The sequence below is a fragment of the Dipodomys spectabilis genome, unplaced genomic scaffold, assembly GCF_019054845.1.
Source record: "Dipodomys spectabilis isolate Male_0828 unplaced genomic scaffold, ASM1905484v1 ptg000297l, whole genome shotgun sequence".
In the NCBI taxonomy this organism is placed as follows: Eukaryota; Metazoa; Chordata; class Mammalia; order Rodentia; family Heteromyidae; genus Dipodomys; species Dipodomys spectabilis.
In genome coordinates this window covers 17001282-17020627 of record NW_024870974.1, presented here as the reverse complement: position 1 = coordinate 17020627, position 19346 = coordinate 17001282, and the positions used below count along the sequence as shown (strand labels likewise).

General features: G+C 37.8%; 1 protein-coding gene across 1 annotated transcript in view; it reads right to left on the bottom strand.

Annotated features, from left to right (window-relative positions):
- The window catches only part of Iqcm (IQ motif containing M), a 174841-nt gene that overhangs the window by 113147 nt on the left and 42348 nt on the right, over positions 1-19346 (bottom strand). The window contains exon 9 of the mRNA XM_042701602.1: positions 4679-4785. Coding sequence (XP_042557536.1) covers positions 4679-4785 — 107 coding nt within the window. The remainder of the gene's footprint in view (positions 1-4678; positions 4786-19346) is intronic.

Genomic DNA, 19346 nt, shown 5'->3' with positions numbered 1-19346 from the left:
TATTTACCAAAGCTAAGATATGGAACCAACGCAGATGCCCCTCAGTAGATGAATGGATCAAGACAATGTGGTATATATACACAATGGAATTCTATGCCTCCATTAGAAAGAATGGCATTGCCCCATTTGTTAGGAAATGGAAAGACTTGGAAAAATTATATTAAGTGAAGTAAGCCAGGTCCAACGAAACATAGGTCCCATGGTTTCCCTTATTTGCAATAACTAGTACATGTCTGAGTCAAGCAGAAAAGGTCAGATAAGTTTATTTTAGGGGAATGAACCCCAAGATAAGTATTCAAATGTTTTTTTTCTTTCATGCAATTGTTTCTAACATATTTATAAGATGATTTCTATGTTGCTTTGTATGTCCCTCCCCCACGGTATAACCCCTGCTTTTACTGTATTTGATGTTGGTATAATTTGTAGAGGGGAAGGGCAAAAACAAATCGTTTAACTAGGGATACAGGTGGGCCCATTGCAACAATGAGATGTACAAGTCGTTATGTCGAAAAACAAACTTTACAACTTTGGTGGGGGGGGAGAATTGGGTGTGGGGTAGGTGGGGGGAGTATGGGAAGGGATGAGAAAGGGAAACAAGGAGGAGGCAACAATGCTTGATAAGAAATGAACTCGTTATCTTGCCCATGTAATTGTAACTCCTCTGTACAGTATTTTCACAATCAAAAAAACTAAGGCTATAAAATAATACTATAATAAATATAGTTGTTTTCTCTCCTTAGGTTATATCCTTTGAATTTCCTTCAAAATACATGTAGTGCAAGCGTAATTAATAAAAATAAGTATTTTAGCATATGACAGAAAGCAAAGGCTTTTAGACAAAGGCCATGGATATGGGTAACAGGTAGAGGAGAAACAGATAAGACTATAAAAACCTGAAGCAATTTGGATTTAAAAGTTATCCAACATTGGTTCAAGAATAAAACTAGGGTCACATTAGGAATCAATTGCTGAAGACTCAAGTGCAGGATCATGAGGTATTTTGTCACTGACATAAGCACCATTGTTTGAAACTATTCTATCTCAACAACCAGGTGTAGCGTCTCACCATTTGGGGCCTACTCTAGATGTAAGACTTAAGACTCCATGTTTTGGGTTTGTGCCCTAGGTATGAATTTGGTCTTTCCAACAATCTACTGTAGCAATCCTCACCTACGAAACAGAAGAAGACTTTCTGAGTGTTGGAGATGTTGAAAAGGATAATCAGGAAGAGAGCTTCTGGCCATAGTCTTCGCAGAAGGGATAGGGAATCAACTATTCCAGAAGAAAGAGATGAAGAATTCTGCACATCTTTTTACAGGAAAAAATAAAGTGTATAGAAAACAAAACTATGGCAAAATGACCCCAACATCCTTAAATCAGTATTCTCTTCTTTCCTCGTCACGGTTATGCATTTTACTACTTTTTGCTTTCCCTTTCCCTCTTTCTCCCCCTCTCCTCCCTGTCCTTCCCACTCCCCTCCCCCCACCTTCTCTCTCTCCTCCTGTATGTTACCTGTTTGTCTTCAATTTCTCCATCTTCCTCCATCAATTTCTACTACTATGATTAATTCTATTACTACTACCATGACAAGTCTATAATTCCTTATCTCAGCTTCTAGCATTTATGAAAGCTTAAAAAACTAACACTTTTTTGCATAACACACATGAAGGCAAAACTCAGTTCATCCGATCTTTGATGGCAAAAGCTGGATTGAATGAACATGAGGCCCTTATTGACAGCGGCCTCTCTCTTTCACTTCATGAGAATCCTCATATGCTGTAATGAAAATGTGAGCATGTTCCGTCATAGCCTTGCTTGTCAAATGACTTACCTCTTCTCACCCTTGTAAAACATTTTGAACTCCTGGCAAAAAATTTTGTTTCCCTACGAGTTTTAAATAAAAGGATATAAATCCTGTGAGCCAAAGCTACTACTGTTGCTGCTGCTGCTTGTATTAGAAGAGCAACTCCACATTTGTTATTCCAAAGCACAACATATCAACAGAAAGTCATGTGACCAAAGAGAAAAAGCCTTTATAAAAACAAAAGTCTTTTGCCTAATCCACTCATTGTTCAATAAATACACAAAACTCTTCAAATATTTTTCTTTGCATTGTTCAGTATAGCCAAGCGAATCAACACAATATTAGCAGTCACAGGATCCAAACTGGTGGCCATCGCCCTGGCTCAGAACTTCAGTATACACTTAGCACTACTATTGACGCAGTTCATTCATATTCAACATCCATGCCTGCTACATTTTGTTTGATGAAAACAAGCTAATTAGCGCTAAACCTTCCCCAGTTCATAAATTTATTCCTAAGAACATTAAAAGGAAGTCAAGTGAGACATGTTCAGTAACAGATGTTTGCCTTTTTTTGGCTGCCTTTTTTACAGTTTGTTCTCTTTCATTACTTTTTAAGAAATTTGGTTAATGTTCCCTTTACTAGAGAACAAGTGTACCTAGCTTCCTAGGAGGGGGCGGAGGGGGTAGGGATTCCCCAGGGCCTGCACAGCCTGTTCCTTCCCTTCACCCAATGTCTGCTCGAGGCGCTCGACACTCGACTAGCCAGGCTTTCATCTCCCTCTATAAACAGTCACATTATAGCTTATCTCTAAAAGGAATATATGTGTTATCTGGCAACCATAGCACTAGCATTATTGCCAGCACCACCATTAAGGCCTGCTTCCTACACACACAGACACAGACACACAGACACAGACACACACACAGAGACACACAGACACACACACACACACACACACACACACACACACACAGACACAGAGACAAGACACACACACACACACACACACACACACACACACACACACACACACACACACACACTTCTTTCAATTCCTCAGCTGGATGCCCATCCTTGGGCAACCACAGCTGGTTTTTCTGCAACTGGAAATGTCCCTGCCCTCCAGCCCTCCGCCTGGGAGCCTCCCTGCCACAGCCTTCAGGAACATTTTGTCTGCAATACCTCATCCTCATGCTAAGGGGTCACCAAATGGCCCAGGTCCTCTATGGACCATAAATCAGCCACTCAGTTGACAGAATGACGTTCCTGATAGACAACCAATGAATGTGTCATTTCACTTTCTAAATACATAGAAATTTCTAGAAACTGCTTATCCCAACTTCTTAAAGCATTCATTTTAATCCTAGCTATTTTTAAGAACATGATATATAAGCCTAGGAATTTTATATCTCAGAATAGTGACAAATGCCAAAGGCTTTTTTTAGATGTCATGATGGTATCCTCAGGGTGAATACACTGAGGTTGTGTCATATATTCTCAGAAAGTTAACAAACCACTTACAGAGTTCTGACACAGGAATGCAGCCAGAAATTTGGAGGTGATGGCTTTTCTATCTGGTTGCAATGTAATAGTCCATTTTTATATGGCATGAGGAATTACATTCACAGATCTCTCTTACCTTAGACAAATATTATCTCTCAAGATAATTAAAGCTATAAATATCTCAGTACTTCAAGAAAAAGTAACAACAGTAATTGTTTCTTCAGAATGCGGTACATTTACATATATATATATATATATATATATAGAGAGAGAGAGAGAGAGAGAGAGAGAGAGAGAAGTTATAGGAACCTATGTGCTGTTGCTTAAAATAATCAGAAATTTTAGTACATATATGATACAAATAAACAAGTGGTTTCAGAAATGAAAATTAAAGCACAAAGATAGACCAGGGAACTAAAAACATACAAGGATACAAAATATATTTCTAAAGAATATTTCAGGCTTAAAAGGGCCAGTATTCTCTGCCTAATCCACAGGGCTATCCACAAGGCTTTTTATATTTGAGCAAATTAAGGTTTGATAAGAATAGCCAGGCTGTACAGGGTGCTTCAGGGCAAAGTGTGTTATATTCATCTCTCTATAAAATCATAGATAAGCTTTCTTTAACTCCTATCTTCACTCCTCCTCCACAATGCAGTATCCTTTATTTTTGGTTTCCTCCGTTTTTGTCTTCTGAACTGGTGGAACTCATTCACAGCAAGTTGATTTAGTCCTTGACACCCATTAAAATGTAAAATACCAGATAATATAGTACATGGTAGTGAGGATATGAGGAATTTGAACCCTTGTGCATTGCTAGAGAAGATATAAAATGGTACAACCATTTGCGGAAAACCAATATAATAATTTCTCAAAGAATTAAACAGAAACATACAATAATAAGGACAAGCAATTCCAGTTTAAGGTGAAATCAGAAACTAAAATCTGGCTGATGTATCCATGTTCTTAACAGGAATATTCAATATATCTGAAGTGGAAGCAACCTGATTATTCATTAATAACATAATAAACCAAGTACAGGATGAAGTAGCATACTATTCCGTTTTGTAAAAGGAAGGAAATTTTGATACATGCTATGACTTGGATCAATCTAAGAAAGTATGCTGTGTAAAGAAAGACAGTTACAAAAGAAAAACTACTGTATGGTTTTGCTTATTTGCTTATTTATCCCTAGAGTAGCTAAATTTATAGGACAGAAAATAGAATGGTAACCTCAATGGGGAACTATCTTAGGAATGAAATAGGCCCATGGTAAGAAAATTGCATGTGCTTTGATCATAATTAACCCAATACTTCATTAGAAAAAAGTAAGAAGTCATTTCTATGTCCAGTGTTACAAATACTTACCATACAATAATCCCGAAATATTTCTGATGACTCAGAGAGTTTCTGATCTTCATGCAAGTGGAAAAACCTCGCTGACATAATTCCTCTCCAATCATATACTACTCTCTCTGTTAGAAATAAAGGTAGGTTAAAATAATCTTTATCCAGGAAAATATGTCCCAATCATATTGCTTAATGTTACACAGGGGAAGGAAGGTAAATCATCTCTATGGCTCACTGTTGTGTATTAAAATCACACCCTGTCATCTAGTTGGAGAGATGAAGTGGTACTGAACAAGCACAGGGAGAAACTTTAATTGACTTCTTCACACAGAAAGGCTCTTATGCTTTCAATGCATAGAGTGTGACCAGCAGAAATCTAGTAGATTTATTCTTACGCTGTCTTCAAGAGAATTGTCTTCTTTTCTCAAAGGAAGTTTAAAGCTAAATTGTATTTGGGAATAGTCTTTATAAAGATCAAAGGAAGACTTCTCCGATAAGTATTTTATTAAAAAATGATCAGAATTACAATGAAGGCACAAGTTTTAAAATGGCAAAAGCAAATGAAATTATTAAGATGATATTATCAAAAGCAAATGAAATTATCAAGATAAATAGGCCAGTGAAGTAAAAGATTATTGGTAATATTTCTTCTTTCTTTTAGCAGTTTTTTCATGGGACTTCTCAAGTAAGTTTGTTAGTTTAGACAAGAGTCTTACTATATAAGCTGGGCTAACCTGGAACTCATGACATCATCATACTTGCTTGGAATTCATCATCTTTCTTCTTCATCCTTGCTGTGATGACAGGCCTGGGCCACCAAGCCTAGCTACTTTTTTTTTTTTAATGGAAGAGAGAATTTAATATTTTCCGGGGCATGGTGACACATGCTTGTAATGCCAGCATTCTGGAGTCTGAGGCAGGAAGATCTGAGACCCAATGTCAAAAAGTACAAAATGGGGCCAGGTTGCCGGTGGCTCATGCCTGTAATCCTAGTTACTCAGGAGGCTGAGATCTGAGGATCACAGTTCAAAGCCAGCCTGGGCAGGAAAGTCCATGAGACTCTTACCTCCAATAAACCACCACAAAACCGGAAATGGCGCTGTGGGTCAAGGGGTAGGATGCTAACCTTGAGCTGAAGAGCTGAGGGGCAGTGCCCAGGCCCAGGGTTCAAACCCCATGATTGACAAAAAAAAAAATAAATGGCAAAATGGAAGTAGGGACAGGAACTTAAGTCAGTCCTTCTGTCCAGGTCAATGGAACTATTCTACCTTCCATTTTTCTAATAATTATTCATAGGCATATATTCTTTCATAAATTAGTTTTTACATTAAATTGCCTTTGTATATTCATGGTATTGTAAGTTGAGTGCTTTACAAAGAAGCAAAGATATCACATAAAACAATAAATAAATAAATGTAAGCTCAGAAGCTTCTTAATAAATACATGTACATCTACCACACTTCAATGTTATATGTATCTTTTAATTCAGTCTCTGCCCTTTATTAAAAAGGTAAAATCTCTAGAAAAGGCAGTATGATATGCTTCAATCACAGCTCAATGTGAATACATAAATTTCTTTAAGGGAAGCCAATTTGATAACAGGAAGCCTGCAGAGAACTGAAAATATTAGCACCTGAAAAACTGTTAACAAGTGAAAAGCCATATATTCTACCCTTTAATTGTTGACTTTCATAAGTCCAGGAGGATATAAAAGATAACATCATAGCTGTGAGAGGTATGGAAGGCCCACAGCTCTGGTGAAACTTTATTGGCTCATTCAAAGCATTCTCCAAGTTCCATTTATCACCTGCTCACACTTCCCTTTTTAAAATGATCTTTAAATCGCGTAGGAAGAAGTTGCCATTCAACAAAGCCGCTCATGACCTCTTGAATGATGTCGCCCCTTTCATCGTTCTCCACATCCCTTCTAGCCCCACCCCTCTCTCAATTTCCTTCATTTGATAGGCTCTGCATTGAATTTTATGACTGCATTCTTCTCTCTCCCTCTCCTTATTCCTCTACTGCCCTCCCCCTTGATCTTACTCCTCCTTTGAGTACCTGTTTCTTGGTGTTTTATTCTGGTAGACTGTAAGGTAACATTTCTAAGAAATGACTCCATATGTGTTCTCCCCTAAAACTATCGTATTTTGGTTAACACATTTATGTACACGTGGCTACCACGATGAAGTGTATACTTATATATTTATAAATTAATTCTAGGCTCCACATATAAGGGCTCATATACAACCTTGGTCTCTCTGGGCCTCACTTTCGCCACAACATAATTTTTTCCAGTTCCTTCCATTTCGTTGCAAATGGTGCAATGTCATTCTTTCTAATAAATGAATAAAATTGTATTGTACATATATACCACCTTTTCTTGATCCATTTGTCCACTGAGGGCATCTGGGGTGATTCTCTTCCTTAGCTATGGTGAATAGTGCTACAATAAACATGTTATGCAGGAGACTTGACTGTATCCTGGGTTGTAATCTTTTGGATAACTGTCCAAGAGTGGAATTGCTGGATCATAGGCTAGTTCTACGTTTTGTTTTGTTTTTTTGAGGAATCTCCACACTGCTTTCCAGAGGGGCTGCACCAGTTTACGTTCCCATTAACACTGTACTAGAGTTCCTTCTTGCCCACATTTGCACCAGCATCGGTTACTGTTTGTGTTCTTGGATGATGAGCATTTTAACTGGGGTGAGTTGGAATCAGTATGGTTTTGATTTGCATTTCCTCTATGTCCAAGATGTTGAGGTACTCTTCTCTTAGTGCACATGAATGGTGAGTAGTCTCAGGGATGGGAGACAACCATGCCTCTCTTTCTAATCTCTCCTCTTCTGTGATAATGCCAATGTCTTGTTTGAAGTGGTCCTTGCTTGCAATGTTTGATTTATGAGGACTGAGGATCAAGGAGCTTTGTGAACACTGATGAATAAGAATTGATCCAAAAATGTTTTAAGCAAATTAAGCCAGACCCAAACATACAGGTTGTATGGTTTCCCTCAATTGTTGTAACTAGAATGTGCCTGTAAATCCACAAGTAAACACAATGGATGGGAAAAGACCAAAAAAAATACACTTGGACATGAGATATTATACATGAGACCAAAGGAGGATATTCTTAGGAGAGAATCACACAGGCTCAATAACTAAGTGCATATAGTCATATAAAATGATGCTTTTCAAGATAAACTCCAAGACAATGGAAGCAAGAGGTTTTCTGTTATTTTGCTTTTTGTTTTGGTTTTTTTTCTTCTTTGCCACTGCTTCTGTTTTTTTTGTACCTTCCGTCTTGTATGTTAGTTTATCTGTTTGGGGGAGGACAAGGGAAACACAGAAATGTTGGGACAGAGGGTGAATAAATGCAGCCGTGGTACTCACTAGACACTTTGTTGAAAATGAACTATGCAACTTGTAGGTGGGCTTGAGAGGGAAAACACGGAGAAAACAAGGAAAGAAGCAACATGGTTCAAAAAGAAATGTACTCATTACCTGATGTATGTAACTGTAACCCCTTTGCAATACATTCCCTTTGCAATAACAATTAAAAGAAAAAAAGACAATCTCAAGACATAAATCTTATAGGCAAAAATGCATCTTCCTAATCACTGAAGCACCCAGCCCAATATGAAACACCTAGCTCTCCATCCCACCTTTACTGGTGAGTCCACAGCATCTTCAAATATTTTATCTTGTTTACGCACAAAGCAGATACCAGCAGTCATAAGGCCAGGTATTATTATCCCCAAGATACTGGTATCACTCTAGAAAAGATAGCCATACCTTTTCCACTTCAGGAAGCAATAAAACCTCTCCTAAAATCCTCAAGGTAATCATTCGCACACTGATGTATGCCAATGCCTCTTTTTCAGAAGCCACGCACACAACACACAATGATTGGCACTCTACGCCACAGCATCAGCCAAAGTTCTAAGCGGATGGCAGTAGAAAAGTTATACATCACACTAAATTTTCAAAGTCTTTCCAGTTAATGTCTAAGAAAAATGAAAATTCTAAAGTGGTATGTGTGTGTATGTGTGTATACACTTATGCACATGAGCAGGTGCATGCTGATAGATGGAAATATTAAAAATCTTATCAGTAATCCCAGATCATTCCTCAGGACAGAGTGCATACTCTGAGATTTCACTCAGTGGGGAAAATGCCATCCCACGATCTAGAAAGAAACCAGAAATGGTTACATCAGTTTAACAAGAAGTTAGCTAAATAGCAGCTATTCTTGAACATTAAAAAAAAATTATCAAATAACTACTCATATGGCTGTCTTCCTGACTTTGCACTTCCTCAATACTTATTTTAGACTCTTAATAAAAAGTATTATTATAAAACAACTTCATGTTATTTTTGCTGTCTTCTGCATATCTCATCGCCATATCTAGACTTAATTAAAAGTCTTTCATTGCGCTATTTGCTCTTCATAAAACAGAATATAATACTGTGCTTGAGCATGGCGGGGGGCGGGGGTGCTACAGGATGGAACAAAGCAAAGAAGTCCAACACAACTGTGAGAGTGAAAGCCCCATACCATAAACAAGAGAGCATGAAAGCCTAAAAATATATATTCAAATTCTATTTTTTAGGGTCAATTTGTGGGGTGGGAGGAAGAAGGAAGGAGAGAGAGAGAGAGAGACAGAGACAGAGAGAGAGGAGGGAGGGAGGGAGGGAGGGAAGGAGGAAGGAAGGAAGGAAGGAAGGAAGGAAGGAAGGAAGGAAGGAAGGAAGGAAGGAAGGAAGGAAGGAAGGAAGGAAGGAAGGAAGGAAGGAAGGAAGGAAAAACATTCTTAGCTAGTTGACCTCTCTATAATGTCCTCCTTATTGCACATGACAGATGTGTTCAGTTCACCTGGATAGCTACAAAAAGACCAACAGTGATTCAAACTTCAGTCACCCTGCTCAGTGAGCCAAAAATTGAAGGGCCCTTAAGTGCTTGATGTAACTGTCTCTCAGAGCAAAAGGAAGGTCCAATAAAGACACATGGGCCTCTGTTGGAACACAACAGACCCAGAGCCCTCTAGGTTCACTGGGCTCCAGTCCCCAGAGCTTCCTCTATGCCAAACTCATTTTGCTTCCCTTTTTATCAATCCCCTTGTATCAATTAATTCTTGGGAGTTAATTGTACATACAGCTTTAATCTGTAGGTAATTACAAACAATTAATAGTTAGGAGATAGAATTAGCAGTTTTTTAGTCTGATTATCTATATAATTAAGATGGGCTGGTAAACAATAGAGTTGACAAATAGCATCTTAATCATTTGAATAATCAAACCTCAGAAGTTTTCTTGGGTAGTTGAAATCTATGTGCTGTATTAGCTTAAATTTCAAAGGAAAAATGACTGGAATCATAAAAATGAATAAGATAGGTATCCTAAAATTACTTAAACAACATTCTTTTGATTGTCTATAAAAGGCTTTGTGCAAAAGGAATTGACCAAAATAAAGACTTTTAGCAGAGAGAAAGTAATAGTGCTTCTTCAATAGGAAATAGCAGGGTTTCATGAAAGGGTCATAAAATAGACACCAATTAATAAGTGAAAAACAAGTGTATTCATCAAAATATTATCTGACCTATGAGTCTTTAGAAATAAATACTCAAAGATTCAAGGGAAACGCATGCATTCTATGTTTAAGTCTGATAAATAGTGATGTATACATATGATTCGACAATGGTGTAATGGCTTGATGCTGAGAAGCTGGAAATAGCTTAGCAAGAACTGGGTTTTGTTGTTGTTGTTGTTGTTGTTGTTGTTTTCCTTGGCATCCAAATATGAACAGAACTGTGATAAGATTGTCTACAGCAGAGAATGGAGGGATTCAAGGTGAGTGACCTTCTGAGATTTGATAGCTTGCTTCCAGGAGAGGAATTCTAGTTCCTGTGACTTGCTCAAGGCAAGATGGAAGCAGAGGAAGACCAGACACCTTTATGTCTATGTAGCCCTCCGAATCTCTTCAGCCAAAAGTACTCCACACATTAAGGTACCATACTTTGAGGGGTTCATGTTCTGAGCCTTACTGGATTCATCAGACTAATGTGTGTGTATTTACTGAATACCAGTGAATAATCATGTCTCTTCTATGCTATAAAACTTCTAAGAATTACAGATAAGTTTTTGTACTGTTTCATTGCACACTTTTATTTAAGCATGTGCAGAAAGATTCCAAGTAAGACACCTTTCATCTTCTTTTGGCAGTCTGGAAGGACCAGTGGTTTGTGGGTAAGAGAGAGAATACTATGATACAGGATAAGGTTAGTATGAACTTGGAAAATATATGGGAACATCTCATCGTTTTGATTAGAAAGGACTATAATATTCAGCAGTGAAGCCACTGCTGAATATCATTCTGAACTGCCAGGCATTCGAACAAATCTGGCAGATTGTTGGAAGCTAATCATGAGCAATAAAGGGTTCAAGAATAATAATGATTTCTGTCCCAATATAGCTTCCACTGTGAAGCACCCTTCTATACACTGCTACAGTGATCAATTCAAAGTCACGATAAATTCATTCTAATCATTCACCCATTTGAAGAAAAAAAATCCTTTAATTAAGGTAATGAAAGTGAGTCAAGGAAAGCCATCTGTGATCTTTACATAGTATTTTCACCCTACTCACCATCTTGAAAAGTGGTGCTAAGAGACTGGATATCTCACAAGGAAAAAGAAAAGTAGAAAAAAAATAAAATAAAAGCCATGACTTTACAATGTGGAATGCTGTCTTTGATGCTCTCTCCATCCTTCTCTATCACAATCTACCGGGACGTCACAACTCCAGGGCAACAGTCCTCGCTCAGCCAACGAGCTCAGTGCACAGGCAGGCCTGGCTGGTCTTGACGGGACAGGAGATTATAACATTTCATGTGCTTAATAGCTAGTGATGGCAGAGAATGAGGGGAATCTGCAATCCCAAAAATATGAAAGTCCCCTCTCCCACCTCTCTAGGTAACAGGTGCCACACATTGCCCAACCTGGCGCTGCTCAGTGGTTTTGCACAGCAGTCTCGTGTCTCCCTTCAACTCTCCATTAAAGTGGATCTGGTCTGTTGAGGCTGTTTTCTGCTCTTTCTAGATTCTAATACCCTGTGACTCAGTTTCCTAACAGAGAATGGAAGAGGGGAACAGGAAAGGTCCTCTGTGGCAGAGGGAAAGACCTCCTTGTGAATTCAGTACAAAAGCATGATGTGTGTTCCTCAAATACAGACCTAGAAAAGGAACTATACCAAATGTAAACCTAGAAAAGAAAATATACCCAAGTAAACAGAGCAGAACTAAGAGAACCCATACATCCTGTCCTTCATTTCTAATCCCTTAGTTTGCAAAGAGTGAGTTCTCCCCTAGGACAGACCAAACAGACTCTCTCCACCAATCCTGGTGCTGCTAGTTGACACAAACTTGAAAGGTCAGATTACCAATCACTGTTACACACGTCTGCTGATCCAATCAGCAGAGAGAACCTGAGAGGTGAGTACTGAGCTTCCTCCCATTTTACAAAGAGAAAACAAATGAAAGCAGTGGCTCAAGTCCAGACAGGGGTATGTGAGCGTGGGTCAAACTGGGTTCTCTGCTGTCCTGTTATGAGAGAGATAACATCTCTGCTTGGCTGGCCAAGCTGTGACTCCAAAGACATCCTCTCCAGGAACCTGTAAATGTTCCCTTACATCTCAAAAGAGACTCTTCTAATATGGTTAAAATAAGCATCCTGAGAAAGGAGGATGATCTGGGATTGTGGTGAAGGGCCCCATGATTTAATCACCACTGTTCTTAGCTGGAGACTTGAATACAGAAGAGCAGGAAGTGTGGTATTGGAAGCAAGGAATTCCAGTGGTGGAGGAAGGGCCTGGCCCACGAACCCTGGAATACAAGCAGGATCCTGAAACCGAAGGAGGCAAGGACACAGCTTCTTCTATGTAGTACACTCATTCTGATGGTGTGTGTGTGTGTGTGTGTGTGTGTGCACGTGCATGTGTGTGTGTGAGAGAGAGAGAGAGAGCAAGAGAGAAAGTGTAAAGCTAATTTCATACATGTGGTCTCTATAAAGAGATTCAATTATGAGAGAAAAGGTTTAAGTTGACACAGGCAGAAAAGAAGGAGGAAGAAAAGAATCAAAACAAAGGAGACAGCAACAATGCTTGATAAGAAATGTGCTCTTTCCCTTGCTCATGTAACTGTAACTCCTCTGTACAGTATTTTCACAATAAAAAACTTATTAAAAAATAAAAAAGAATGAACATAACCAAGCCTGAGACTACTATGTTGAATTTCATGCAAACCGGATGCTGCATGCAGTTACACATGTATGGTACTCTGTTATAGCAACCATTGGAAGCCAATACAATCTGCAAGTGTAAAAATGCAGTGAAAGAATGCAGTCTAAAAACATTCTATTAGCCCCAGAGAAAAATTTTAGGAAAATGTTTGATATTCTCACAAGCCAGGAACAATAAAGAGAAACACAAACATTAAAGAAATACTAATAGTTTTAAAGTAAGTATAATAGGAATGAACATCACTTTTTTAAGGCAAAAATACAAAAATGTAAGAGCAGAATAAGAACGTACTTCCAGAGTATAGGGTGTTCAAATGGCAGAGTAGAATATCAATGACTGGATTTGGCACAGAATCCTAGAATAGCGAAGAAAAGCATTCAAAGATGAAAATTATAAGACAGAAGATTATAGATTAAAGAGGACAAAAAAATAAGTGCCAAAGGAATCACACACATTGCTGGGGATGAAATCAGAACAATTAGAAAGGAAAGAAACAGATGCAATAATTTCCCAAGATAAAAAAAATTGAGTTTTCCAGCTATAGGGTGTATTAAATTTGTGGGGAGATAATTAAGGAGATTTTGTATGGAACTATATTCTATCAAATAATAGGAATAAAAGATTAAATTATAAGATTGAAGGGTATTTCTGACATATTCAAGGAGAAAAACAAAGCTGCAAAGGTATCAAACTCTGATGTTCTCAAATATCTTCTGTGAAAAAGAAAAAATAAAGAACCAATAAACTAAATAGGAGATTACCAGAAAGAAAATTAAGAAGAAAAGTAGTAAAAAATTTTTGTACCAAAGCATCTTTAACATGTAAAGGCCAAGAGAAATATACCAATGCTCTGAAATCTGCTCAGAAAATTGAATGAACAGAAGCTTAACTGAAGACCAACTCACAACTCAACATCAAGCTTAGTAAACAAAATCCAGTCTTCTTCCTGTGAACTCTCTTCCTGTATGTTCACCCAAAGTCTTAGAGATTCTGAAACTTGGACTTAAGACCTGGTCCTACAAAGTTCTAGCTCCGTTTTTCTCTGTATTTCACTTTTCCAGGAACCAAACCATTTAATCCCAAGATTATAACCTTGAACTCACTAACAGTAAAAGTGAAATTAACATTTTTTTTTGGTCAGTCGTGGGAGCTGAACTCTGACCTGGGCACTGTCCCTCAGCTCTGCAGCTAAAGGCTAGTGCTCTACCACTTGAGCCACAGTGCCACTTCTGGCTTTTTTCTGTTTATGTGGTGCTGAGGAATTGAACCTAGGGTCTCAGGCATGTGAGGCGAGCCCTCTACCACTGAGCCAATTTCCCAGCCCTGAAATTAATGGAATCTTGCTCCATGATTACAAATGAGAGCAAGAGAAAGAAGAGAGAGTGTATTCCGTCATGCAAAGACAGTAGCTAGACACTTTATTTGGTTTGTAATATGCACCCACAGAAATAACAAAGAACAACAAATGGCTATTTTTGTTCCCATAAAACTTAAAAATTACATTTCTTTATAACAACTCATATGGATAACTCAAAATATGTTACCCTTTAAAATTCCTCATTTTGTTATGGGAACACCGTTTGAGTGCTCCTATATTGTTATATGGTGTAACAAAGAGAGAAAATACACCTGGAAATTTAAGTGATTGTTGCTAGGTAGTGGAATATTAGATGACTATCGTGTGTGTGTGTGGGTGTGTGTGTGTGTTCTATATTTTCCAGATTTTCTACAACCATTCATAACTAATCACAACTCTAAAGTCATTACATTAAAATAAATCCAGCTAATCTGGAGTAAAAAGTATAGGCAAAATTAAGTTAAAATTGTGAACTAAGGCAAACTGGAGAAAGTGTCACGGAACTTTAGCAATACCTGTCTGTACAAAGCCATTACATGAAGATTTAAACTTCATTCCTTTTCTTTTCCTAAGGAGAACAGTTTGTACTAGAAAAGAGGAAAATACATTTTGAAAGGGCCCTTTGACAAATATTCAAAAATAACCTTTCTTTATATTCTCCTTCAATGACACAACCAAGTTTTGTTCAAAAGGAGTCAGAAGTCATAGTTCTTCCTAAGGACTAAACAAAAATATGCCAGTATGTTCAAGCGATATAATCTATTACGTTCTCTCGTTCTGGATGGGCTGACAGTAGGGCTGATGAGACCTTAAGTCTCACATTCTGCCATCTTTTGAGGAAAGTTACCATGATTCCCTCATACCAGGGGACGGAAGATTAATCCACGGCTGACTTATGAAACTAGACTTGCAACTTGAGTGTAAAGAGAACTAAGTTAGGGAACCTTCCATGAGCCTGAGCTCAAACAAGAATTGGACATAAGAAGGTTGACACATCTATCATATTGGGGCTCCAACTCTGCCCCGTTGGGGCTCAACATCACAGAGAAACAATCCTATAAAATCAAATATGGTGGTCTCAACTGTTTAATGTTCAGGGAGTCCACAGGGGCAGGCTATGTTTATGTTAGCAGAAGGGTTAAGTAGCCTGTTCGTTTCTCTCTCAAGCTGATTGATAAACCCAGAGTTGGGATCTCTAAAACGTGGAAGGACTGTGATGTACCGAGATGACTTTGCACAAAACTTTCCCATATGGGCTCCATCGGTAAAAGGAATTTGTATGCATTTTATCTGGAACAGGACCTGAAGACTTGGCTTCGTGAAGAAGTATTTCTTTTATTATGTGAAGGGATGATGAAGCTTTAGAACACAAACACTTTCAAGTAAAACTTTACTTGCAAACCTCTGGTATTCTATTTATTCACAGGTTATGCACGAAATAGATCTATTGTGAAAAATTCTGGAATGAGCTGGTCTTTTTTAGAAAATTAATAATCTAATCTCCTAAAAAGAATAAAAAGAGTTATTTCCATCTGTCTTTGGTGATTGGCTTGTCAGAAGACTCAAGTTCATTCATGTATCATTATCTTCACAAAAACTCATTAGAGCAATACATTTAACTGAAGACAAAACATCAGTTACTGAACCAAAATGATAACTACAGCACAAGAATATGATCCCTGCTTATAATTGTATGTTCCTCCCAAATGTTTCGCTCTTTTTTCTTTTATTCTCATACTCATGACTAGAAGGGAAGCAGCTTGTTGCCTTCATGGTGTAGACTGCACACATTCAATAGAGGGCTAACTGAACTATAGGTGTACTACTGCAATACATTTAATTTAAAAATTATGGCAGTACAAGGAAGCTGTCAAAGTCCAAGTCTATAAAGTTATAGCAAATATCACACATACATGTAACAAATGAGATTAGTGAAATGCACTAAGGCAAGAACTTTATTATGACCAACATGTGTAATTATTTGGATTAAACATTAGGTAATTTCCTGTCTTTAACCCCATTTTATTAGACAGAAAAGAAGTTGAAACGTAAGAACTGACATTTGTTATAAATAAGAGTAGAAGGCTAGCCGGGCGCCGGTGGCTCACGCCTGTAATCCTAGCTACTCAGGAGGCTGAGATCTGAGGATCACGGTTCAAAGCCAGCCCGGGCAGGAGAGACCGTGAGACTCCTATCTCCAATAAACCACCAGAAAACCGGAAGTGGCGCTGTAGCTCAAGTGGTAGAGCGCTCGCTTTGAGCTGAAGAGCTGAGGGACAGTGCCCAGGCCCAGAGTTCAAGCCCCATGACCAACAAAAAAAAAAAAACAAAAAAAAAAAAAAAAAAGAGTAGAAGGCTAAAGGCTGAATGCATGATGGGAGTTCTACATATTAATGCTTTAGATGTTATCTACTGAGCGCAGATAGCCATGTGGATCCTGTTTCCATTATTACTGATAACTGAACATTGACTGTACTAATAAAATACACCACAGATGCTCTGTCTTCTCCCTCCTACACACCAACAGATCCAATTCAACAAAATTTGGAGCTTTAGAAAAACAGAATATGAATTATTTTAGTAGGAATTTTAAGAATAATTGAGGATAAAATTAATTTTCAATCTATCTTACTAGTCTTATTAACTACTACATCTATATAAGAACATCTACTTCTTCTCTAGTCGATGCTCTATCTGCCTAGGATGCATCTCCACTCATGGGCCTCTCTCATTGTCCTCCCTAACATACCTACTACCTGATAGTCACTTCCCCAAAGTACAGCCTACTTTCAAGGTCAAATTGTGGCACCATCATCGTGTTCTCTGTTTCATAAAAAAAAAAAAAATCACATTGGAATTCGTACAATTGCATGGTTTCACATGATCACACAAGCATGAATGGAAAAAGGAGGCAGAAAACTACCAGACTCCACCATTGAAACAGAACACTAACCATTGCCTTTTCCCACAAGTGCTGGCTCGTGTCTAAAATTATTTGTATGCTGATGGGCCTAGCTCAGTCTTTGGAAAGGTCAGTGTTTTTAAAGACTGAATAAAAAGGCATTTGATTAACCTTCTGCCTTCAAAATTCAGGTATCTTCACTTCCATTATAATAAAGAAAATTGGCATTGTCTGATTATTTTCTGTCGGGATCATCACCCAGTTTGTATTATTCAGGCAATGGTGCCAAACAAATTTGAGTCTGCATCCTGGAAAGTCAGAATCTCTTCCCAAATAGCTCAAAGGTACTTGCCTAATTAAAAGCTTACCTTCAGAACAAAAAATTCACCAAAGCCTTACAAAATGTAAGTAGCCAAGTAGATTTTTCTGGAAGTAAACTCTTGTGCTTTTTAAGATCAGTCTTAAAATGTTGCATGTAGGTACCTTTTCAAAATAACTGTTAAGGAAAAGCAAAACTCCCGCAATTTTTGTATGCGATTCCATCTACTTTAGAATTTTACAACAGTATCACCTTAATATCATCTTCAATAATTGGCAAAGTCCAGCATTTAATGTGTAAAATGGAGCACCGCTATACTCGCTCTGAGAGGCGTACCCAGTGAAACTTAGTGTTTGACAATTTTATGTAACTATATCCTGTAGCAATATCTTCATCTATTCTCACACTCATCATGAGAGGTCAAAGAGCTCAAAATGTGCCCCTCCCCAGTTGATAAAATAAAACTGCTATTCTATCACCTCGTACTCTTTCCCTTTATCTTGATCCAAAGGCAATTTAATGGAGCCAAAAATATATTAAAAGTTTTTAAACAACTAAGGATCCTGAATGTGCCCCTCAGAAAATACTTGTTCTCATTTTCATTGATGCCCAAATGTGAACTCTGGTGAAACAAAACAGAAAAATAAGAAAGAATTATAACTGAAGGGAATAAGGCAACTTTAATGCTACTTAGCCATTTTACTTGTTTTTGTTCCTCTGTATCTTTTTAATTCTAATGAAAATTGGTTTTAAAAGACTTGTGATATTACAATCACACACAAATGCCTTATTTATTTTTAACTAGGCACTATTTCTGAAACATCGAGTATTGAAGCAAAATTATGAACACCACTTTTAAAAATCATCTGTCCTATGGATGAATTGTGGGAAAACACTTTTATTTCTACACTGTTAGCTGAAAATGATTAAGGGGCACTTAAGACTATGAACAACATAGTATTATGTGCATTTTCCCTTTTCCTGTAAGAGGAACTAAAAGGACTCATGTTTTAAACAACAAGAAAGAAGTCATGAGGAATTTATTTTTTGGTGTGTGTCCCTAAACATCCTTCCCTACAAGAGAATTTAAGCCCAAATTAAAAAAAAAAAAAAAAAAAAAAAAAAACAGAAAAAGAAAACTTCATTACATTGCAATTATTCTAATTTCTATGCTTTGACTGGAAGTCAGATAAGCTTTTTTTTTTTTTTTGTCGGTCGTGGGGCTTGAACTCTGGGCCTGGGCGCTGTCCCTCAGCTCTTCAGCTCAAGGCAAGCGCTCTACCACTTGAGCTACAGCGCCACTTCCGGTTTTCTGGTGGTTTATTGGAGATAGGAGTCTCACGGTCTCTCCCGCCCGGGCTGGCTTTGAACCGCGATCCTCAGATCTCAACCTCCTGAGTAGCTAGGATTACAGGCGTGAGCCACCAGCGCCCAGCGGAAGTCAGATAAGCTTAAAAATATTATGACACCGTTACAATTTACAATGGTCATAAATTATTAATTCCAATTTTTAAAACTTGTGCCCAAGAAGCTACCTTGAATAAAAGAGGGATCATAAATCAGTTCAGGAAGTTTCATTTAAGGAATATGATTTTGCTTTTACATAGTCTCAAAACTGGTTCAGTCACATCACAAAATTTAAATTATACCAATAAAATAAATTAATGTAATGTTCTGTCTGGGGACAATGTTTAATCCTCTGTATGGATTCTGAAGAAGTATTCCAGAAAGTGAACAGAGAAAAAGATAAATCAGAAAATACCTGCATAGAAATTTGCATTGCACAACTGATGGCACCAATAATTAATATGAAATTTAA